This window comes from Talpa occidentalis, unplaced genomic scaffold, assembly GCF_014898055.3.
Source record: "Talpa occidentalis isolate TD23 unplaced genomic scaffold, MPIMG_talOcc4v2.1 talOcc4.8, whole genome shotgun sequence".
In the NCBI taxonomy this organism is placed as follows: Eukaryota; Metazoa; Chordata; class Mammalia; order Eulipotyphla; family Talpidae; genus Talpa; species Talpa occidentalis.
The window spans coordinates 107057846-107084255 of record NW_023605194.1 but is presented as its reverse complement, the minus strand read 5'-3'; the positions used below and the strand labels follow the sequence as shown (position 1 = coordinate 107084255).

Here is a 26410-nt window from a genome sequence, read left to right as displayed (position 1 = left end):
ATCAATGGAAAAAGGAGGACCTTCCATTAGCCAGCACCAAACAGCCCGAGTCTTGCTGACAAGCTATTACTAAAAGTAATTCCAAAGCCCAAACATAAATCACTCTTACTATTTTTATGGCATTATCTTCCATTGTTCTTGCTATATGTTGGGTTTTTGGTGTAGTCTTCTGCTTACTACAAGTTACCCTTTATGTTCACTCAAATCTGATTTCACCTGTTTAAAAAGCACCTGGAGGAGAAGGTGATGCAAATAATACTTTAAATGCTTGTGTTTTATGATGATGTACAACTCCCAGGTTAAAGAAGGGGGAAGAAAAAGCTGGGAGAAAGAAGACAACAGAGAGGGCAAAAGGACACAAAGGTAAGATAAAGGGGAAAAAAAGAGCCAGAGGTAGAAAAGGGCTACATTTCTCTCTCTCTCTTGCTCTCTTGGCTGCTACTTTCTCCTCAGAAAGTCAGTATCCTACCATCTCTAAGGTACAACATGGAAATACCTTAAATTATTCACTGTATTTATGGAAGCAGATTATATATATGCTTCTTCCTTACTTTAAAACAGTAATAAGGAATCTGTTTGAGAGACAATTCAAGAAAAAATATAATCTCCATGATCTGTTCTTTAATGAAATTATTTTTAGCATGAAACTCAATATTTTTACTATAGTGAATTTTTAAAACATGATTGAAGAATTTGCCCTGTGAAATTTCAGGAAACGGTAAAAGTGGAATAGCCACATTATTTTGGAGCTTGTCTATTTCCCGACTCCCAATTCTGGGCTGGCTTTTAAGTTATTTTAGCCAAAAAGAATGGTTAAGTTATTTTAACCAGAAAGAACTTCAAGAAGTTGAGCAGAGGTGTTCTTGGAACACTGCTCCTACCATGGTGTGGCCTGGACTAATAGCTTCTTCAATGATGAAAGACCCCAGGGAAGGGATGTCTGGCCCTGTCAGCCCATCCCATAGCAGCATATGTGCATGCGGAAGTGAGAAGACAAAATTCCTGCCTACCCCTCGGAATCACAAGAAATGGAAATCATTGTTTTTATGCCACTAAGCTTTATGGCATTTCTTCTTTTTTCACTCTGAGATTCCTTATCCTCAGAAACAATAACTTATGTATCAGGATTGATTTTAAAATTTCCAAACTGAAAAACATCGAGGTATAAAAGATAAACACAACTGTAAAACTAACCTAGAAACATATAGGATCAAACTGTGCAACATCCATAGTGTGTGTGTCTGGAGTTTTTATCCTATAGTGACGCTACTTGGTATCTATGAGCCTTTCAATTCTGCAACACAAACATGAACTGATGAAATGCGAGTGCACCAGAGCAATGCTTGCCTTCCAAAAGATACCAGGAGAGCATGTAATAATATCGGCAGGTTGGCAGAGGGTTAACAGATACGGCACAGGAAGGACAGGCCTAGATCTGGTGGAGAATCTCAAATAGAGTAAAAGACTTATGCATGTGCAGCATAGTCTCAAAGAAAGGTAAGAAGTAAAAGCAAAGTGAAAGCAGAGCGCAAGAGAAGGCACTTACCACTTGCATGGCAGAACCTCTAGGAGGATGGGGCTCTATGAGTAGCTGAGACGGTGTCTGACCAAAACTTCGGATTTGAGCTTCAATGGCCTGAAAAAGATATGGGCAAGTCTAAAGGTTAAAGGTGCTAATTAGGGGCAATAGAACCACCCTGTCACCTAAAATGTCATTCTACATTTCAGGCTTGTTTCATATTGAAAATCAACCTTGTGTTTTCACAGGAACTAAGCACCTGGAAAGGGCACGGAGGGTGAAGTCATCCTTCGGTAGCGTGAAAGCCGTTCCTATGAAGCCCTGTGAAACGTTTTCTCATCTTGTTCAGCGATATGAAACAGAAAGCAGCTATTACAACCAGAAATTGTCTTTTGGGGCCTCATCTCTGTTTTCTTACATTTTCCCCCCTGCCTGTATCATCCCCGGTTACTAAAGCTAGTTTTTCACAGAAAACCTATTGCTACTTTGATTCTTGGCCCCATTTCATTCTGTGAAATAAAAAGGAGGGGAAAAAGGAAACACAGAACTTGTGAAAGTGGCTTGGTATGATGACTCATGCCCTAGGAAAAACATTATTGTTGACAGTGTCTTTGAACTTAGGTGGCTAAATAACAAAGTAAAAGCCATGTGTTGCATCTGGGTCTGAAATAGTTGAACCAGAAACTAGCTAAATGTAAGAAACACGTAATGTGTCCTTTTTTTTTTCCCATCACTTATTTACTTTTTTTTTTTCACATTTAAAGTTTTATTTTTTTAAAATAAATTTTATTTTTATAGTCCCCATACAATTGCAACCCCCTTATTTTGACCCCAATCCCTCCCCTCCCCGCCCCCCACCCCCCCAGAGTGTCTCTGGTTCATAGTCTTTTTTGTTGATTTGATTTTCACTTTCTTATAGTTATTCATTTTCCTGGTCCCTTATTTAAGTTTTCTAGATTCCTGCTATGAGTGAGACCATCCAGTATTTTTCTTTTTCTTTCTGGCTAATTTCGCTGAGCATGATTCCTTCCAGCGCCATCCGTGTTGCTGCAAATTGCATGTGTTTATCTTTTTTGAATGCTGAGTAATATTCCATGGTGTATATGTACCAGTGATGTGTCCTTTTTGAAAGATGTATGCACGCACTCTTTGCAAGGCACTCTCCCACCATGGTTCCTCCCAGCCACCTAGCAGATATTTCCCAAACACCAGTGGCCTCTTCATCACGGGAAACTGCTAACTGCAACGCTATCACTACCTGTAATTATTCTGTTTACTTGTTTATATGTGCCTCCTCCCAGTAAAATACAAGATCCATGAGAGCAATGACACACCTGGTCTTCTCACTAAGATCCCTACCCTGGGTGAATGAATAAGTACTACCATATATAATGAGGGAGAAAACAAAGCAGATATATAATGACTTCTGAATTAGCCATGCAACAGTTACTTTCAGGCTAAAAAAATATAGAAAAACTCTCAAGTTCATAAGAAAATATATATTCATCATTTTTTTAATCCCTAAGGAAATCGGTCTCTAATTTTTATATGCTCTGTAGGCAGTAAGTCATAAACAAGGGAATATGATCAGTTACTAATTTCTTTTTTTTTAAAGATTTATTTATTATTTATTTATTTGTTTGTTTGTTTGTTTGTTTGTTTGTTTTATACAATCACTGGGTACAGTCAGAAGCGCGGGAGGGTGAGAGAATTCACCAGAGCCAGAGCGGGGAGCAGAGCAGGCAGAAGGACCGAAGTACACTGCTGAGGGGAGCAGCGGGCGGCAGGAAAGGTCTGCGCGCCATGTGGGACCCACCTCCGGTGGCCGGGGAGCAGCTGGGGATCAAACCGTTGCCGCAGAGGCCGCGGGCAGCTTCGCAACCCAGCGCTCAACGGCTGCACCACCGAGGAGGCCCACTAATTTCTTTTTACCTGATGAGGATACTACTAGTAACCTTCATAAAGACCTCGTATGTAACAGTGATAGCATTCATTCCTTCAAGCATTTGATGATCAACAACTATAGACCCAGCACTCTTAGGTCTCAGTGTTTCTGTCACTGAAAAATTCATTCCTGACATAGTAAGCAGGGCAAATGTACCTGGACTATTGAGAAATAGTTTGATGCTGTCAGTTCACTAACTTTAAGGTACACCTTAGGCAGGAAAGATTGGAAAGCAGCTCTGTGAAGGCTGAGTGCTAAGGTGGAAGCAGCACAGGTTTGAAATCCCACAGACCATGTTCAAATCCTGAATACTTATCACTTATGAGCTGTGTGACCGAGGTAAGTTACTTAAGTTTTAATTTTCTCTCCTGTAAAATGTAAATAATAATATTACTCACCTCAGTGTTAAAATAAGGGTTGAATGATATGGATGCAAAAAATATAACTAAGTGCTGGCACTGATTAGATCCTCAATATGCAGTCCACAAATACTCACTGAGGCTGCTGACAAGTTTAATAACGAACATTAATCTGGCATTCACTATTTGCCAGGAACTTTTCTAAATAATTTACTATCTTATGTCACTTAATCTTTAAATTGTATGACATCAATACTTTAATAGATCCCTTTTATAGATAAGGAAATAATGCACAAAAGAATTTAAATTGTGTATTCAAAGCCACAGAGGAACTAACTTGCCCCTAAACAACTTGATTCTACAACTTACAGACTCTCTCTCAATCATTAAGAAACTATCCTTCCTCCGTATCTGTTAGGTACTCTGCCAGGCCTGAATAAGACACAGCACACTCCAAAAACAATGAGCTTGAAGTCCAAAGAATGGCTGAATAAGGTGCCTCTATGATCACCATCATCACCATCGGCATCACAGTGAATGAGGTATATTTAAGACACAATTAGTAGAGCAGTGTGCCGAGATGAGGGCTGGTTTCATATAATAGAAAACTGACTAGACTTGAGGTACAAGAAAAAGGAGTCAGTAGGAAGCTAGGAATAAGGACCAGGATCACTTGCAGAACACATCTAAGATTTTTTGATGGTGTGAAATTCATTGATGATCAACATCACGGACAATCTTGAGTAAGAAAAGAAAATTACAAAAGGCAGCTTGAGGCCTGAAGATAGTAACACAGAAGGAGGTAGGAGCACAGCTGTGTTAACACAGATTTAGAGACTGAGTTTATGAATGTGAACCCTAAGACTTTTTTTTTAGATTTATTTATTTATTTATACAAGCACTGGGTACAGTCAGAAGCACGGGAGGGTGAGAGAGTTCACCAGAGCCAGAGCGGGGAACAGAGCAGGCAGACCGATGAAATACACTGCTGAGGGGAGCAGCAGGCGGCAGGAGAGGTCTGCACGCCATGTGGGACCCTCGCCGGCAGCCGGGTATCGAACCGGCGCTGCAGAGGCTGCAGGCAGCTTCGCAGCCCGGCGCTCAAGCACTGCGCCACCAGGGGAGACCCAAGACTCTTTTAAGAACAGCTAGCAAAGCCGTGACCTTTCCCTTGGTTGCTGCCCTTGCTGATCCCGGTGTAGTTGCCCACACTAAAAGGAAGCCAAGAGGAGCTGTTGATTTGGGCAGTTCGCCTGTAATGTCAGACGGTGCTGCCTGACTTTGCCATTTAGCTTCTGAGTGACTTTGGACAAGAAGCTTAATTTCTATTGCCCCATCTAGACAATAAAGAAATACCTACCTCAGTGGATTGTTTAGAAAATTAAATACTACATAAAAGATACACAGTAGCTAACATGAAAAGCGCTAAATGCAGTGCTGTTATTAATTTGATTCAGGGTGATCCTCATTAAACACAGCCGCAACCAGGGAGCGAAGAATGGTGTTGGCATTTACAATGATAAAGGTGAACACATCGTAGACGTTGAAATCTGACTCTGGATTTCAAAATATACTTCAGGGCTAAGTGCCCTGTGACAGAAAGATCTCTTTAGAGGATCAGAGAACAGCCCCAAACACAAGCAACTGCATCCCTCAATGTTTATGGAAGCTGTGGTATTTGAAAGGGATGAGTATGTGAAAGGAAAAATCAACAGGTCTTAGACCGATGACTCTGAGTAATGAAGAAAAGAAAAAAATTTAATTATTTGAACTTGTACACATTTGAGAGACTAGTAAAGCAATGAATGGAAATAGAAGTTGCTGTTAGGGCCTCCCCTGGTGGCACAGCGGTTGAGCGCTGGGCTGCGAGGCTGCCCGCAGCTTCTACAGCGCCGAGGGTCCCACACACACACAAAAAAAAAAAAAAGAAAGAAAGAAAGATGAGACAACTTTCAAAAAACACCAATTTTTTCATTTTAACATTTTTAAAAGTCAAAATTTTAATAGAATTTGCATGTTATATTGATCTCTTCTGAAGACTTTTGCAAGTCATGTATTATAGTGATTTGATTATTCTGTCTCAGTGACAGAATCAAAGCTGTATTATTACACAGAGGTTAAATAATTTTCTTCCCAAGGTCTCAAGACATCTAAAAGAGCTGTATAATACTTAGATGCAAACACTTGACTCTGGATTAGGCCTTGAGTTGTAGGTGACAAAAACGTAACAGAGAGGGATTTTTCAATTGTGAAAATTATGGAATAATATTATAAATAACAATGACTATGATCTCAAACTTTATAGACATACTTTATCTCATCAAATGAAAGTTATCCAGATTCTTATTATTTTTTAGATTAACTTCAACTGCTATATATATTATATAATAATTATATAAACATACAATAAACATATATATGTTTATTGAGGTAACTGATTTATAACTGTATATGTTTTATATGTTTACACCTCTAAAAATGTATGTTACCACCCCATGCCCACCACCAAAGCACTAATAATCTTCCACCATTTTTCATTCATCATGGTCTCCAAAACTATTTACACTGTTGATTACACCCTAGTTTCTTCACATTTTCTCTCCATGGTTTATATGGCTTTATACTTGCCCTGTTTTCTAACTTCTTATTTTCTTTCTTTCACTGACTTGGATTCTTTGTCACCCAAAAATTAATCACTGCAAGTTCTCTTTTAGTACTCTAATTTTCTCAATCTGAACTCTCTCCTGGAAACTTCCGCTACTGTTAAGACTTCAAACTTGACTTTTATTTGAAAGATTTCCTAATCAATAACCACAGAATTCTTAATGTCCTTAGAGTATGCATTTATAGCTTTTCCTGATGGTCATTTAGATATACTGTTTATGTCTCAGCACATGTAAAAATCAAGAAAGATTTCATTCTAACTTCCTCAGTCAAACCTTAGTATCCTCTTCTGATTTCTATTTCATTCTCAGAATCATGCTGACACTTAAAATTTTCACATCTTCCTTTAATATAGGATTGTTCACTAGACCTAATCACATCTTTTATAAAGTTTCTCATATTTATCAACAATCCTTTCTGGATCCAGGTCCCTTATAAATACAAGTATGAGGGTTTCAATAGTCTATATACTGATTTTCTTCAGTTAGTTTTTTCCTTCAGCATATCCTGCAGAATTGAGCTTTCCCAAACTCTCCATTGAGCAATTTCTCCTCATCAAAAGCATTAATGCCTAATACTTGAAAGACAAAGGCCAAATACCAGGCAATTAAGGTCTTCCTATCTCTCTTTTATTTCCTCATCCAATTCTGTTGTATGCTAATACTTTTCAGTCAGGTTTGGTTCACAAATATACCCAACCATTTCTCCCTTACATTTTCTCTCATGCCACTGCCCCTTCTAGATCCCCATCTTCAACTGTCTATGTCTTACTCCTCTCTAGAAATCCCTGGATAAGCTCTACCTTGATGGTGTAATAATTGAGATTTGTAATGCCAGTAATGTATCTGCTGCTTATGTTTCCAGTCTCATTCCCTAACACCTACTCTCTCAAGACTCTATATGAAATATAGCATACTGCCACTGTATATATTTTCTTCTCCTATTTTTCCTATTATTTTTCTCTCTGTGGTTGCACCTTTTTATTATTTAAGACTCAGCTCAGTCAACTCTGTCCTCTAGGAAATCTTTTTGTTGATCTTATCCAGATTGTTGCTGTCTCAACCTGTTGCTCCTAGAGCAACATGCACAGACCTTACTAGCTACTTATCCAGTATTCCAGTTACTGGCTTAACTTCAGTCTTACCTATTAGACTATAAGTCTCCCTCATTACCAAGTATTTCTGTGCTTGGTGCAGTTTGACACACAGTAAGTGCACAATGAGTACTTGCTGAGTAAATGGTCATCCAAGTCAACATAATTCAGTACTCAACATAATACAGCTAAGAGATACACTCCTATAACTATTATAAAGCAGCCTAGTACTGAATAAAACATTCTATTAAGCATTTCTACTAAAAAGCTTATTTTATTACTTAACATTCTTATTCATCAATTCCCTATTATTTCTATAAATAGCCTGTTACTACTTTCTAAAATAAAATCTGAATTCAGCAGGCAGCTTTCCAGATGTTGAAATACATTGTAATAAAAAGACTATGCAAATACTTCAAGACATTCCAGTAAAACCACATATTTATATTTTATAAACAGCATCTCAAATATTACCTAGAGAATTTATTAATGGATTTCCAAATGGAAATATTATGAAAAGATTTTCAACAAGCTATTGTTTTCTTTGCCAACTATTGCATACTTGCATGATTTTATAGCTATCTACATATATATATATATATATATGAACACAGTATATATAGAGACTATAGATACACACAATAGATAGTATGAAAAGGAGAAAAAAGAAAAGAAATAACAGTAAAGGGAAGCTGACTTGGTTTAATGAAAATGTGGTATTTGGCTTCAACTTAACAACGACTACTTGAATCTCTCTGAATTAGTCTTTTTAATCTAACAGAGAAAACAAGTTAACTCAGCACAACACTTAGTAACCAACCAAAAGTTGTAAAATTTTATTTTAATATGGGTTTGGGGGAAAAGTAATTTCAACATATGGATGCAATTAAGATAAACACATATGGTCGCTACTTTTTTTTTTAAGCACACAACTGTGAAATTGCATTTATCCCCTTTATATTTACATCTACAAGCACTATAAAATTGTGATATGGATATTGAAAAAAATAATTTATTGAGGGAAAAAACGATGCCAATTATTAATAAATTTTTCTGAAATTAAGTTCTAGAGAGCTGTCTTAAAATTTAGAGTAAGTCTTCACCAACAGGTTTAAAATCCAAACAAGACTTCTATTTTGAATTTCAGAATATTTTAAGACTTAAAGAGTTACATGAACACAATCCTGTGATTTCTAATATGTTATATATCACATCATGGCATTATTTGTGCCAATTTTCCTCTTGTCCACACAACTGGACCTATGATAGGATATAATTTACTAGATATTTGATAGTTCTTTTTAAATATATTTACGAAGTAACAATTATTATAGTGGACAGTTTTTCTTTTGTTTTTTTTTCTGATGTCCCTCCGCCAAACCACCCATGCCCATGCCCTATTTGTAGACATACACACACATGTTATAACGGTAAACAGTCCAAAAAGAGCAAAGAGAAAGAGCAGGTAAATAAAAAAAGTAAAACTTATTCATAATTATAAATTGTGAAAATATGCATAGATTTCCCACTCATGCTTTTAACTGAGCCCATACATTCCAGCCACATTAAATTGAGGCCCAGCCCAGGCTCACTACAATCTCTACTCTTGTAACTGTCCATCTACTGCAGCATAATCCCAGCTGCCAATCTGAAAGAAACCAGCTAGTCAGAGCAGACACAACCAACAGAAACAAATGTCACTCAATAATGTTCAGCGGCACTGTGTTCATGGATAATTTCAAACAGTATCTCTGTCTAGAACACTGATGTGCTCATTCAAAACACCTCCATCTCTAGCTACTGGAAATGAGTAGATAAAGCAGCCTGCCTAGAAAAATAAGTGGAATGTTGCTTCAAAGAGGTTGCCAATGCTAAGAGGCAAACAGTGAAAAGTTTTTAAGGAAAAAAAAAGTCAGGAGAGTTAATTTACTGCACTCGGGAGGCTACATTACATCTCAAAACCAGACAAATATCTTTAAATTATGTTATGGAAAGAAGTCATTTGGTCATTCATTTGCTGAGAATCATTTAGCTTACTGTCACAATAATATTTATGAGCATCCACTGTGTAAAAACACTGCAATGAGGGACAGTGAGGAATCAGATGACAGGCGCCTGAAAGACGACACAGCCTGCACACATGCACCCATACACACACTCCAGTTACCAGCAGGGACAGAGACAGGTAAGACAACAAATTAACTGTTACAAGTTTAATAATACTTAACATTTTAAAATCTGCACTTGACGTAAGTATTTCCCAGATTCTGCTCCTAAATAGACATTCTGTTGCTTCTTTTTACTAATAACAAAAACTAAAAGCAATCTAACTATATTCAAAGTGAAATTCATTAGCTTTTTAGAAATAAAACAAGGTTGTTATTCCAAACTTTCAGAAGTCTATCATACTTGCAAATAATCTTACATAGATTTTTCAAGTCTATGCAATTGTTTTTAATTTAAATCTTTCTACACGCTTGTATTTAGTTTAAAATTAGAGAACAAAATTCTCTTGATTTTAGACTAGTTCTCATATCCTCAATTTGAAATGAAGCTACAGCAGAGGTGCACGACACCAGCCATGCATAACAGAAAGGACTCCTCGGACACAGATGACAACCACTATGCACGCGTGCTCTGCTTTCTGCCCACGGATGTGTAGGTTAGCCACACCTACCAAACTAGGAAGTCTGCAAATGTCTAACAACTAGCAGAATACAAAGAATTAACTTTACTGACAACTTTAGTTCACTTAATTGACTAAATGAAACTTTGATTATTGTGGTTTTGATATATAAGAAAGTCTGGCATAATTTCAAGGTATATTTTTTATGTAGGTTTTCAATTAAAACTTGACTAATCCTTACCGTTTATTTGGCTTTTCATTGTGCAGTTCCTGTCCTGCACTGTGTCAAATATGCCATCTGTGTAACACACTTCTGGCCAGAGATGCTTCTGGATTATTTTTGTAACACTCTGAATCGTGGCTGCATGAAATCTTAACTTATTGTATTCAATACTTGTTAAATTTACTCAACTGCTACAATCATTGTAATCATGTTGTCCTATCCTACTCTTAAATCTCACTGCAGTCACAAGATTCTTGCCCCACCTGCTTAAACAGGCTTACAGACCATTCCCTCAACTATTTAACAAATGTTAACAATGCTATAAATACCAATTGTGTTTATGCTTTCTGAAAGATTCACTGCAGTCAGTGTTCTGCAGTAGTGTTAGAGCTGAAATAAGCTGTTGACTCCCACCATGAAAGTGACTGAATCCTAAGCCAAAAATGCTTTTTCCTTGGATAAGATATCTGATTTGCTACTGCTGTCATGAAACTGAGGTCATGTAAACTTAACCACTCTGCTCCTGCTTTTGGAAAACAGACTTTCTCAGAATGATTATGTGTTGCTAAAAGAGCATTTGGAGGGTAAATTTGGAAGAGGAAAACCTACCACTGACACTAAACACAACTTAGGGAAACTTTTCAGGTTTCACTTTTATGTTGAGACGCATTATACATTATTCTTTGAATTGAGCAATGTCATGATTCGCCTTCCCTTCTTCGCTACCCATCTATGTATACACATGAGCTCCATTTTCAAAAGGAAATTAACAACTTTAATTTCTAAACTCACGGAAACATAAAATTACATAGCTCTTGCTTGAAAAGTAAAGGAGAAAATGATGCAGCCAGAGGAATGACAGTAAGTCTCATAGCAAGGTGAAAGATGAGAAAGCATAAAACAATGTTGTTCATATTAATGGTGTTCCTAAGTAATGTCTACCTGCAGGGCATCTTTCAGCCTTCACACCTCCAACAGCCTCCCCACAATGGCTGCTTCACACCCTGTGCTATACCTGCGTGCTCCTTTATGTCAAAACCTATTATCAAACCCTATGCACACTGGGCCTTCCCGGTGGCGCAGCGGTTGAGCGCTGGGTTGCGAAGCTGCGCGCGGCCTCTGCTTCGGTCCCCGGCTGCTCCCCGGCCACCGGAGGAGGGTCCCGCATGGCGCGCAGACCTCTCCTGCTAGCAGTGTACTTCGGTCCTTCTGCCTGTCTGCTCCCCGCTCTGGCTCTGGTGAATTCTCTCGCCCTCCCGCGCTTCTGGCTGTACCCAGTGCATGTATAAACAAAAAACAAACAAAGAAACCAGCAAACAAATAAATAAAGCATGCCTCTATAACAACCCTATGCACAAACAGCTAAAGGATTGCTAAAAAAATCTGCAACTATATAAATGATCGCTAATGATGGAATTCAAATATTAGTGAAAGGTGGTGAATTCTGGGGCAGAATTTTTTTTCTGTATATATCAAACTATATTATATAGGAGCTGTCATAGCTAGATTTCAGCATCTGACTGTTAAAGCTTGAATTTCATTCATTCATTCAATTGTCCAAATTTGGGAGTGAGGGATTTCTACTGTTTTACTTTATATTTTCTTATTATTTGATTTTTTTTTACAGTTAACATACACTGATTTGATAAATATATTATTAAATCCTTTTCTATAACTATTTAAACACACACAGAACTAAGTAATGAGTTCAGGTATGTAGGATTTATGCATCTTCGGGCAGGATTCTTATTGCTTTTAGCCAATTATTACAAGAACTACAATTAACAGTGATATAGTTAAGATATTTTCCCTAAACATAAAAGTGATATTTTTGGTCTTATTCAAATATGATGGGAAAAATGAAATAAATCCAGTTGGCAAAAAAATATGTATAGTGAGTAAAATAACAAATTAAGAGATTGGATGGGGTTCTGATTTCTGGGTGAGATAAGAACAAAGAAATTATAAACTACCTCATTTTTTATCAAAGTTCCATGAAGATCATTACATAAAGACACGACTAGAAACACCAAACATGGCTAAAACTCAGAAAGTGACCTTCAAACAGCCAAAAGTACAATCAGTGTCCTTATGGTCACATTAACCTACATTACTCATTCAGATTTTTAAGCAGAGACTTTTCCACCTCAAAAGAGAAATGATGTGGGTAGACTTTCTCGCTGTGGTTTTAATGAGAATCAATTTTCAGAATACAGAAAAAAAAAAATGAAAGAATTCTATGATCCCACACATTAACAATAATGACCATAAACAGCTTATGGTCTTTATTTCCAGACTTGGAAATATACACATATGTGCAGACAGACACATAAAATTTTTATTTTATGTGTTTCATAAGATGATCTGTTTATCACTATAATGTGGCAAAACAGATTCCATGACAGTACATATGGCAGTATTTTTATGATGCATAATATTCCGCTATATGGATTTATCAATATTTATTTAACCAACTCTATATTGCTAGACATTTATGCCGGCCCTTTTCTTTCTTTGCCATTATGAACAATATAGAATTGAATTATATAATTTTCCTTGCATACTTGCTCAATTATTCCTTTCAGTGAACATTCTAAATAAATAGTGCATGACTATTTCAAAAACTAGTATTTTTAATCTTAGTCTAATAGGGGGAAAAAGCTGTTAAATTTTAAACTACATTTCATAGACTACTAGTGAGGGTAAACTACTTTTCATTTGTAGTTTATATTTCATCTTTTGAAAATTATCTGTTCCTTAAACATTATTTGGTGTTCTTTTCGATGTTCAAAAATACTGGTTTTTCTGCTGTCAAATCTATCAGTTTACTTAATGATTCTGGTTTTGATACTAAACTTACAAAATGGGCATTCTCCATTCCAAGATTATGTCACATATTATCTTCTAATTTCTATAGTTTTACTTTTATATAATATATAATCTTTATTCTAAACAAATGCACAATTCCTTTGAATTGTTTTATACATTAGGTTGTAGAAGAAATCGAATTTATATTCTAAATAATTAGCTTGTAGTCCAAACATCACATGTTAAATAAGAGCCCTTTCCCAGTGATTTAAAATACCACTTTTATCATACATTTATATTCTCATGTGGAATAGCTCTATTTCTGGAAGTTCTATTCTGTTCCACTGAACTTCAGTGGAACACTAGAACACATTGCTTTGATTACTATATTGCATATTTTTGTATCTGGTAATCAAAACCGACTTAATTTACCTTTAACTTAGCTCATCAAATCTAGTTATTTGGGTTTTCAGGCTATCACATCTAAGAAATAGTTAATTATAGAGTAGGAGGAGGGGTGCCCAAAAGGCAAATTCACTGACATAGTAACAAGAAATGAGAACTGATAGCTTAAGAGTAGATAATGAAAAAATATGAAAAGAAGAGCAAAAGAAAAAAAATCAGTATCAGATTGCTTAAGGATAAATATAACTGATTCAAACCTATGTTAACTGATTATACGCCTCACTTTCCATTACTCACTGTCTTATGTAAAATGAGCTTTACTCCTAAAAATTGTAGAATACTCACTGTTGTACAAGTACACCTAGAACATTTATGAAAACTGACTATTCCCAATGTGAGTCAAATCTCAATAGATTTCAAAGAATCTGTATTATATAGAACACACCATATCCCTTATTTTTAAGGTAAAATTAATTAAGTAAAGATAAGTAGATCAGATGTATGACAGCAAGCCCTTGCTAAAGGTAGGACCTTTAATGTGAGGCACAGATGAGAGAGTCAACACATGAAAATCTGGGAGAGTCAGAGAAAATGGCCATCATCAAAATACTAGGTCAATGACAACCCTCACATGGTCAGGAACAGATAGGAAGTCAATATGATAGACACTTGGTGAAGAGAACAGGATAGCATGGCATTAGAGAGGTAGGAAGGGGCCAGGCAATGTGAATCAAGTAGGATTTAATTCTATGTTTTATATGAAATAAGGTTTAATAGAGAGTGACATGATATAACTCATAAATAGCACATTGTCAACTCTGCGGATTATAGGTAGGGAGGGATAGAAATAGGTGATAGGTCTACTAGTGCTAGCCCAGGAAGAAATGATGGTGGTTTAGACTAATGACAGAGAGATATAAATGATTTCCAAATATGTTTTGGAGATATCATCCACATACTGCTCTTCATCACCAACTTCTCATGACTTCCCCACTCACCACATGCTTTTATCCAGAAATAGAATTATATTATACTCCATCCCCGGGACTTTGAATTCCCCTACCCTTTTTAATCTTTCACCTACCTAACTCCAAAGGACTGTGGTTAGGCAGCTATTACTAAATCTGGGTTGGCTGCTTTCTCCTTTGTGCCCCCATACTAATACACACATCTCACTCAGAGTACATCACTATACATACAATTAATGAAATTATTTCTGGGCCACCCCGGTGGCACAGTGGGTTGAGCGCAGTGCTGCTGTCTGCAGCCTCTGCGGCACAGGTTCGATTCTCGGCCCACCAGGGAGATTTCCACATGGCGCAGCAGACCTCTCCTGTCGCACCCGTGCCCGCTGCTCCCCTCAGCAGTGTATTTCGGTCAATCTGCCTGTTCTGCTCCCTGTTCTGTCTCTGGTGAATTCTCTCACCCTCCCACGCCTCTGGCCTGTACACCAGTGCTTGTATAAATAAATCAATCTTAAAATAAAAAAATAGAAGAAATTATTTCTTACTGACTAAAACCTCCATCAGCAAACTGTCCTTTTTAACTAAGGGATAGAAACTGTGCTCTCAAATTCAGGACATAGCAAGTACAAATTATATGAGAATTAAAAGGCAAATTCTGGACAAGAATATACAATCGGTCTAGAAACTGTGATTGTAAATACAATTATATTCTAAATACATTAAAGAAATTATTTAAGGAAAACATTTTTTAGAAAAGGGAAATTATTTTATTAAAATTAAAATACTGAACATCATGTATTATTCTGTGATATTAGATTCTAGATTTTTTCTTAATAAAAATATTTATTCTTATATCTGATCCTGATTTCAGTTACTCTAATTTTCCTCTTTTAAATTTTTCTCTAAACTTAATACCTACCCTTCTCAAACTCTTCCAAAAATTTGAAGCAGAAATGCTTCCAAACATATCGGATGAGGCCAACAGGGCAGTAATACCAAAAGCAGACAAGTACATTGTTAAAAAAACAATAACAAAAACTACAATCACTATCTCTCCTAAACATATATAAAAGAAAGTTCTCAATAAAATCTTACAAAACCAATACATTTAAAAAATATATCATGATCAAATGGGATTCATCCCAGGCATACAAAGATGATTCAACATATGCAAATCAAATAAAATAATTCAACAAAAGGGAAGATAAAAATCACATGATCATATTAAGATGCAGAAATAGCATTTGACTAGATTCAACATTCATTTATGTCAAAAAATAGGGATAGAAGGAATATATTTCAATATAATAAAAATCTATATAAAAAAAGAAATTCTTCTCTAAGATCTCAGGTGAAAGATAATAATGTCCATTCTCACTATTATTCAACATAGTATTGAAGTCCTAGCCAGAATAATTAGGCAAGAAAGATAAAATGGAAATGAAGTAAAACTATTATTATTTGTAGATGGCATGGATATACACAGAAAATTCCAAAAACTAAAATAAATAAATGAATGAATAAATAAATAAATACATAAAATGAACAATAAATCAGTATAATACAGAAGGCTACAAAATCACAATACAAAAATTTGTTGCATTTAATAGGCAAACAATAAACTAGAAGAGAAATTAATCAAGAAAATGATCACATTTACAAGTACATAAAAAATTACCTAGGAATAAACTTAACAAAGAAGGTGAAGGGCTCATACACGAAAACTTTAAGACATTGTTAAAAGAAATAGAAGAACATATAAAGTAATGGAAAGATATCAGGGGCTCATGGATTTGAAGAATTAACACTATTAAAATGGACATATTACCAAAGCAATATTCATTTAATGCAATTCCTATCAAACTTTCAATGTCATTCTTGAAGGAAACAGAACAAACATTACTAAAATTTGTGTGGAATCATGAAAGATCTTTAATAGCGAAACCCAAGAAAAAAGAATGGAGGATTCACATGCCCAAATTTTATTTTACAAATCCGTAGTAATCAAAAGAGTATGTGACTGAAATAAAAATAGAGACACAGATGAACTGTATAGAATTGAGAGCCAAGAAATAAACTCACATTTATATGAATAGTTCATTTATGACAAAGGAGCAAAGAGCATACAATGGAATAAGGAAACTCTCTTCACCAAATGGTCCTGAAAAGGTAGACAGCCATATGCAAAAGAGTGAAGCTAGATGTAGCATATATATACAATGGACTAATGCAAAAAAGGATGAAATTTTTTCATTTGTGACAACATGGATGGAAATTGAGGAGATTATGCTAAGAGGAAGGAAGTCAAGAAGTAGAAAGAAAATGGATGATATCATTTATGTGGCATATAAAGAAACAAAGTAAAGGAACTGATAAAAATCAAACCTAAACAAATCCTTGGATCTGTCTGTAGAAGTGGGGTTACCAGATTCAGGGTGGGGAGGTGGAAGCAAAGGTCAGAGTGGGTCCACCAGAGTGGGGGATAGTTACTGGTACTTTGGTGGTGGTTGTTGTGTGATAACATACACATGAAAAGGTGGGAACCTGAACTCCTAAAATATGCAGTGACAACTAATGTTATCTCAATCTAACAAAATAATAGTAAACTTGTTTGATCTTCTTTCCTTGGTTTTTAGATTTTTTTAAAACGTTATTTGAAAGATTTAATAGGGCTATATAAGGACAGAGAAGTCAGTCAAATTCAGCAGAATTTATAACCAGAAAACAACCAATCTCTATAAAATACGTAATTCTAGGAAAATAGAATTGCTAAAAATGGTAAAGAGGTGAAAAAAATTACCAAAGAGATAGAGAAATAAAAAAGAGTAAAGAGAGGTTAAACAGCTGAAGATAAAAATATATTCTTTAGTTGGGGGAGTCACAAATACTTCAAAAAATTATTCATCTTGAAAAATAATTCTTTCTGGTATGTGACATATGCATATGCAGACATGGTTATATATTGATAACCCAGCTGTTTTCTAAAAATTAAAAACAACATAAAAGTTTAATGTGCTGCAGGCTGTTTCTCTGATTACTCTTCCTCCTCTTATGGTTATTATTTCTATTGTTTAGTGCCTTTTTTATAGAGAAAATTATTTTTATGATCAGTTACTATGCCATATGTATTAACCATTCACACTAGCATATAACTTTCTCAAGAGAAAATGAGTTCTTCTCAAGTAGTAGTGAATAAAATACTTGTATGTAGTCAACTTGTTTGTGTGTATATGACTGTGTAAATGTGTAAGTGTTCCAAACTGAAATAACATATATAGTATTAAGTAGAAATAAGTAAAATTATAGTTACTGAACAGAAATAAGTCTCGTCTTCTTTGCTTTGAATACTAGAGAGGTATCCATTTATCTTCTTCTCACCCTCTCGTTCTTCTCATTATAGTCACACACATACACACACACACATTTTTCCTATTCAACTTCTTTCTAAACCTAATCTGCTGCTGAGAACAGAGGAAAACAATATGAAAAAGAAATAATTATTATTGAACATCTATTAAGCACCCATCACTATATTAGGTATTTACATAAATATCTCACTCTTGGTACCAACCGTTGCTTGTTGCCTTTTCACCTCGTTTGTACAGATTTACCTGCATAAGAAGTCTCCAGGCTACCTTGACAATCCCAGACTAGACTAGATTGTTTGCTCTCTGCCCTCCACTATTTATCTGTGTGTTCTGGATTTCCTTTCCTCTTCCTCATAGAGCTTTATCATCTATTACTTGCTTTTCTCCTGTATGTTTGACATGTTTCTCTCTTTTGAGGTCTTACCAATTAACACCGAAACATGGTGATACCCACCCATCAAAAATAAAAAAAAACTCCTTTATAGTGACTGCTAACGGGAATAAGTGTGCTTTTAAAGATGACAAAAAGAGTCAATAATTAGACTGTGCTGATCTTTTCCTCACTGTTTACTCTTTCACCTCCCACTCACACAATTGTCATCTACCTTCTAAGTTTTCTAGTAACTCAGAAAAATACAATGACCATTTTTCAGTTCTTATGTTTTCAATGTTCTTCAAACAGGCTCTAAAAACATATGTGTGTTTTTGTCACTAATCTTCAACCTTTAATACACTGCTTCACAATGCAGTCAAAACTTCTTATATCATTGAAAGTCCTCTGCAGTCTGGTTCCTAGTTATCTCTCTCAACTAATCACCTTCAGTTCAATCCCTATACATCATATTCCCGAGCCACGATCTCTTTCACCTATGTGCAGGAAGCTTATGTAATTTCTGCTGTGTATATAGCCTTTGCTCATAACTGTACCCAATGTTCTTATTTTATCCTTCAATGTGTGGCTCCAGCATCTCATTTCCCAGAAGAATCATACCTGGATTCTGGAATTCTGGATTTAGTGTCTATCCAGACACTAAATATACAGTGAACCATCTCTATCCTGAATTTATCACAGTGCACTATAATTGTTTACTTATCCCTGTTTCCCCCACTAGATAGTGAAGCATAGCTGATGAGGGCAGGGATTTGCCTTTCAGTTTTTAACCTGATTACATAATTTGGGTTGAGTAAAGGTTGTTGCAAAAAAAAGTCTATTGTTGTTGTTTTCTCTTTGCTCACTTTATAATGAACTCTGTGTCCTCTAGGAAATGTTCTCTAATAACTTTTCTAATGTTAACATTTTATGATTCTTTCTATGATATAGTCAGTAATTCATACGCTATTAATAGCTGTGTTTTTTAACCAGGAATTAACAGTGAACATAAGGGAAATAATTAACACTGAGTGCTTATGGGATAGGTGCATGTCAGGCACTTAACACGCCATCTTCCACAGGGTTGGCATTCTCATACAAACTCTATATGTAAGAAAACAGTCTCAGGAAGATCCAAGTTACACAATTAGGAAACATCAGGGGCAGAATCAAATCATATGGCATCAAGCCATATGATTTAGCATTATGATATGGAATGGCTAGAGTAAAAGATTATATTTGTTTTAACATTCAAAAAGCCTTGTGAATTAATCATGTATAGTTATATGAATAGGGCTAAGTAATGAAGTAACATATGAAGTGACATAATTTCCTTTTAGGAAGAGAGAATACTTAGAACATAATAGGCCATGATTTTTAATTGCTGCTGCATACATCAAGTAGGGTGTAATCAACAAAAAACTCTCTAGTTAAAAAGTTTAATTGGCCAATAATCAGGTATTTGCTGTTGTGAGGAAGAAAAGTCAACAAATATTACAGCAAAATCATGAAAATGCTGATAATGAAAAACAGTTAAAACTTATTGGGTATTGTGGCACCTTGAAAAGTTAAACACAGAATTACCACATATCCAATAATTCTACTTCAGGGTATGTGGTCAAAAGAACTGAAAGCATAACAGCATTATTCACAATAGCCAAAATCCCCAAATGTCTATCAATAGATGGACAGAGAAACAAAATATAGTATACACAAACAATGGAATATTACTTAGCCTTAAAAAGGAAATTCTGATAGATGTCACTACATGCACAAACCTTGAAGACATTATGCTAAGTAAAATAAGCCCAGACACAAAAGGACAAATATTACAGAGGGCCGCTTATAAGAAATACCTAGAGTAATCAAATTCCTAGAGACTGAAAACAGAATGGTGGTTGTCAATGGTTGAGGATGTGGGAAATGAGAAGTTACTCACTTTATGGACACAGAGTTCCAGTTCGGGAATGAAAAAAGCTTCTGGAGGTGGATAGTAATGATGGTTGCACAACAAAGTGAATGAACTTAATGATACCAAATTAAACACTCAAAAGTGGCTAAAGTGGTAAATTCTATTACATATATTTGTCACAATAAAAAACATTTGAAGTTATAACATGATTAGTTTAAATGAAAGAATTTAGTGTATATGTGTGTGTGCATGTGTGCATGCCAGTTTGAAATATGCTACTAAGGTAATTTAACAAAGTTTTATCATCCCATTGTCTGGCCACATACCCTAAATTTACTTTCAGGAAATATGCTAACTCAATATATGGCAGTCTTTTAGTGTTCCACTGTCCAATACAGTAGCCACTAGCCATATATGGCTATTTACATTTGAATTAACTAAAGTTAAATATTCAGTTCCAAAGTTACATTATCCACATTTAAAATGCCCAGTATTTCAAATACAACTAGTGGCTACCATATGGACAATGTCGATATAATGAACATTTCTATCACTGCAGAAAGTGTTACTGGACAGTGTTCTTTTAGATTATACTAAATGATAAAAGGCAAACTTCCTTGGTAAATCATTAGTGTATATGAGGAGAAGTGGTCAATCCAGAATAAAAACAAAGGGCCAGTTACATTAGTGATCTATAAACAGCTAGCTGATTTTAATATTTCATTTTTTTAACTAATAGTCAATTAGATACAGTCTGAAAGCCAGTCTTTATTATACATGCTATCTCTTTAGTGAGTTAATTACTATTTTCCTACTACTGTATTAGTAAGTAGCCTTCAAAGTTATAAAAAGTATGAATATAATTATCGATCCCTTAATGAGTTCTTTGTTATTAAACATTTCATTGGAGGGAAGTTCTGGGTTCAAGTTCCAGATAGGTCACTGATTTAAAGGTAATTTTGCTTAAGTCACTTCATCCATCTGGTTTCGGTTTCAGTATCAGTAAAATGAAAGCAAGAGGAAGATGATAACTATTACCTTCTAAAGGTAAAGTACCTTCTAAAGTAAAGATATTTGTTGGACTCAGACAACTTACCTCTCTTAGTATAGGATCAGTTATTGAGTTCAGATTGACAGCTCCTTCATAGGTCAAGTAATAGAACACATTGAGGGAACGAACAGCCTCTGGTCCTTGCTGTTTATAACCAAAAATAAGATCAATCCATTGGTGAAGCTGGCAAGAAACAAACTCACTCTCCAGGGCCTGAAAAAAAAAAAAAAGTGTAGATCATATCATTATGCTGAATTCTATCTTCAAAATGTATTGAGAAATTCCGAACAAGGAGTAAAGTTTAACACTAAATTTACTGTGATTAGACTTAATCTGATGTCCTAATATCCTCTGGAATCTGTTCTCCTTTGTTGGTAATCAGAGCTTTTTGGCACTGGCCATGCTAACCTGTCACAGACTGCATGATGCAGACTGTTCTACAATATTCCATAGTACTGTAAGCACTGGTCTATCTTGGTCACATTTCTAACCCAGGGCCTGACAGGTACTCAACTTATATTTCAAAATAAAAGGTGGCTATATACTGTAAAGGCAAATTTGGGAAAGCAAATGTGAAAACATAAATGTTTACTATCCACTTGAAATATTTATAATTTTTCTAGAATTAAAACATTTTATTGTCTACTGTAACAACTGTAACCAAATCATTTCATTATTTCAACTCAGTTTTTATGCTAACAAATTAGATCTTGGGAGGGAAACTTATAATTACTGAATTATTATTCTAGGCATTAACAGCAAACAAGACCAAATATTTGATTGCTATTAGCATAATAGTGATTAATAAATAATGAATGAACTTAATCAAGTATTCAGTGTAAATGCTTTAGATCCACTTCCAATTTGTCATTACATTCCCAGTTACTATCACTGTACCTTAAACACAATAAGTACCAATAGATGTTTACTGAATTAATAAACACTAAACAGTTCTAAAAATAGGAGATATATTTTTATTTTTATTCATATTTACATGATTTAATATTGTTCAACATTATTCCAACATAAAAGTTTAGTGTTATGGGCTAGTTGATTAATAGATAACACTATTCAAACCACAGAGTTCTCAAAATTAAACTCAGAAGTATAATTTGAAATATACCAGGTAATATCAGGTACTGCATCTCACTGAAATTCTTGTTTTTAGAGCAACAAATGTATGACTGTGATGTATTCTTGAGAGGGTTTGAGACATTATGGATTTTATAAAAGGAAATCTATTGGTTTTAAAACAAAATCGATTTTTACACAAAACAATGAATAAGATGTAAACCATATTGTGAAAAAAAGACATTTCTATTAATGTTCACAGATGGAAATTGTGTAAATACATACTTTATGAAAATAAGTGCTGTGAATAAGATGTTTATGGTTCAATAAAATATTTCCTTTAATAATATTTAACATGGCTTCATATCACATATTATAAAATGTAAAAAATAATGCTGTAAATAAATTGTTAAGTAATTCTCATATTCCTGAAATTAAATAGGTCTAAAAAACATTTAGCCAGTTTCAATTGTGAAAATTACTGTTTTAGAGATCTCATGTAAACTCTTTATATTTACAAACTTAGTTAACAGCTACGAGAGAACAAAACTTTCACATTTTATTTGAAATAAGAAGGGCTTGTAATAACTTTAAGTAAATTTTTATTTTAAGTATAAGGTTTAAAATTAATCCTAAAATATAGGAACTATTAATGCAAGTTGCACACATAAGAAGATGCATTTGTTTCATTAACTTAAGTCTCGGGTAGGGATGGGGGTGTTTAAAGTGACACATAAAAAACAGCAATTGTCTTAATTTGTGTGCAGTGCACTCCACACAAAAGCCCTAAATATGTTCAAATTAGAGCAAGCTGCTTGATTGTCACTGCAGTCTCATGTCACATTAATGCATGACAAACATTAAACCATACACTTAAATGGCAATTTATATCATTTAAATGTTTACTGCCAGACTAGCTCATCACTCATTTAAATGTGACTTTCTGACAGCTAATTTCAGTTAATTTTCTCCAATTCACTTAATTAGAACTTTCAATCAGGGAAGGGCCTATACATATCTTAGAGCTTACATCCTTTTTAGTTGTTCAAAATCTGAGGCAATAAACTGCTGAAAATCTCTATAATAGATTAGCATGCAGTATCTACGAGTCACAAAATAAGTGTGGTGACATGAAGCAAAACTCACGTATGTACTCTTAGCAAGAACCTACACTTATTTATGTAAATAATATTCTCACCAGTAGTTTAAATAAAAAACATTTAGTTCATATACACACACTATTGAAACAATAAAAAAAAACCTACATCCAAGCTAATTAAAAATTAATGATTTCAAAATTGTTTAATAAGATAAAACAGTCAGGAGTCTCTTGAGTGTCTGTGGTGTTGTGATTTGAGACTATAAAATTCTTTAAGACTCAGCAAATGATAAAGTAGAAATGCATTTTCTCAATATTAAAGCTCTAAACTCTAGTGCAATTTTATTTTATGTGTCATCAAACAAAGAATTGTGTGTTTTCCTCGCGTTGATTACTTCTTTATGAACATTCAAAATAGTGAAGTGGGATAGACTCAGATGCTTAAACCCTTACATCTTGACACCACATCAAAATGTTAAGCAAAAACGCTGTAACCAAAGACCCTTTCACATTACCCGGCAAACTCACGTGCGGAGATGACCATAGAGCCAGGGTGCAGCCCTCCCCATACACTGCCACGCTGGCCAGTCCAGGAGGGCGTAATTCATGGAATTATCGGCAAAAGCTTTGCCAGAGCTTGATAAACATCTCACTTTCATGAATACTTTAAATACGTTTTAAAAAACTAAACTAAAAATCTCATTAACAGTCTTCAAGCATATCTTTAAACAGGGACCCCAAAGAACAACTGCAATGGATGTCAGAGGAAGCCAAAAGATTTTGAAATCATTTCAGAACAAAGTCAGCTCAGGACTTTCAACATTCTTTTGGTGTCATTCAATGACAACTGCCCAACCAAAAGTATATAATAATAAACAAATGTACTAGCTAAAGACTTGAGGGGAGAATAAGCAGAAGGAAATTATTGAGGGAAAATAAACACAAATAGGAAATAATTCAAAATGATATACCTTGATATTTATTATATTTTATAACTAGTTTCTGAGATTCAAAAACATAATGCATGAAGCACTAAAAATTTTTAATTCCTTTTTATATACTAAGAATTTAAAAAATATCTTTATATAAAATATTTATACCCACATTTTCAGTCACAAAAAAAAAAAAATTATGCCAGTGGAATGCTAAACATTTGAGATTTCTCAAAGCTTTTAGGACAGACAGTCCTCATTAAGACTGGAGTTAAATACGGCTTGCAGCTAGGGGATACTAACATTCTTCCCAAGCTGCTCTCAAACCCAACCAATCAATCGTTAGTACTCCTGAGCAGGCTGGATACATCATTTACATCCAATGTGTGCTCTGAGTGAAATTTGTAAAAAAGAAAATCCACTAAAATGTCCAACACAATACAATAATATTCAACTCATCTGAGTTATTATAAAATAAATCAGTGACTAATGTCCAATTGTTAAGGATCAAATAAGACTATGAAAAGACTATTATATGAAGCCTCACACAAATTGTCACTCCAATCCAGGGGGACTCATATTAGTCTTGACAAACTGTCTTGGGGCTGATATCTGTTTTTTAAATGAGATCTATTAAGCAGAGAGTAAAACACTTGAGATATGCTAAAAAGTACAGTATACAGATGTCAAATACAAACACATATTAGTAACTTTCATTTGTTCGGTTCATACATAGAACATCAACAAATTATAGCTTTAATATTAAAAATAATATTAAATTATTCATAAAACTCATTTGTGTAACCCTGTGTCAGAAATAATTATAACATATGAATATGTGTCTAACAATGAATCTCATTGAAAGAATGCGATCTGTTTTTCTGAAATAAACCCATTAAAGAAATGAATTATTTATTTTAAAAAGTTACATAAAATTATTTTTATTTGCTATAGTGGAATTAAAAGAACTTACATATAGTTTGCTTCTCCCAAGAAATTCTAAACTATTTGAGAATGGAATATCTTTTTAAAAAGGCATGTGTTTAATCTTATGTGCTTTACAGATACTCTAGCATATCCTTTTATTTTCAAAAACCAATGTAGAAATGTAATGTAATGTCGAGAAAAACAATTTCAATTAATGAGACATTAATAGATAATTGTTTACCTCAAGACGAGAAAGCTTTATTTGTATATAATGTGTGTTTCTCAGAATTTGCAGATTAATGCTAATATTTAAACTTTTGCTAAATATTCTCATGCCACACCATTTTTTAAAGGCAACTACATAATAAGCTATTGATATTTATAGGATAAGTGACTTTTAAAAATTAGATGAAATGATCATCTGATTCATGTTTGTAAATAGTAATTTACAAACTCTAAAATATAAAAATAACTGTATAACCAGAAGGAAATAAGTCTGTGCTGTCCCAAAACACATATCCCCACACCTATACAACTATACTTCCATCCTCAGGTTTCTATCAATAGAAGGACAATTCAGTTCTGAGATACCAAATTCTGTAAGATTCAAACAAAAAAAAAAAAATAAAAATCATTGATTAACTTTCTAGACTTCATACAACTTAATTAGAAGATGTAATCATTTGCAATGGAAGAACAAAAATTAGTTTTCTAAATGATTAATTGTATCTATAATTAAGAGTTCTATGTCATTTGAGTGTATATAGTAATGTTTCAAAGGAGTTAATGTTTAGATTGGCGAGAACGCAATATACAATATTATGAACTCAGAATTTTAAGTATTTTTCATTTTAAATACATGTAACACAAACTTCTTTTTTCTCTCTTACACACACACACACACACACACACAGACTGAAAGTGAACTGGTGTGTTATGTTTGCATGTGCTGGATTTCAAACACTAGTGGTAATGTTTCCTTAACATTGATATATGACCTTTGTAATTTACATTGAAGAAAGCAGTTTTTTTCAGCCTAATTAGAACTGTTTCAAATTTTCTTGCTAAATATA

The 26410-nt window shown here is 34.5% G+C and overlaps 1 protein-coding gene across 4 annotated transcripts in view; it reads right to left on the bottom strand.

The window, feature by feature from the left end:
- Positions 1-26410, bottom strand: part of LRBA (LPS responsive beige-like anchor protein) — a 493454-nt gene that overhangs the window by 45589 nt on the left and 421455 nt on the right. For all 4 annotated transcript variants that reach the window (XM_037497443.2, XM_037497442.2, XM_037497444.2 and 1 more), the window contains 2 exons: positions 21354-21521; positions 1547-1636 (listed from right to left, as the gene is read on the bottom strand). In XM_037497443.2, the coding sequence (XP_037353340.1) occupies positions 1547-1636; positions 21354-21521 (258 nt within the window). The remainder of the gene's footprint in view (positions 1-1546; positions 1637-21353; positions 21522-26410) is intronic.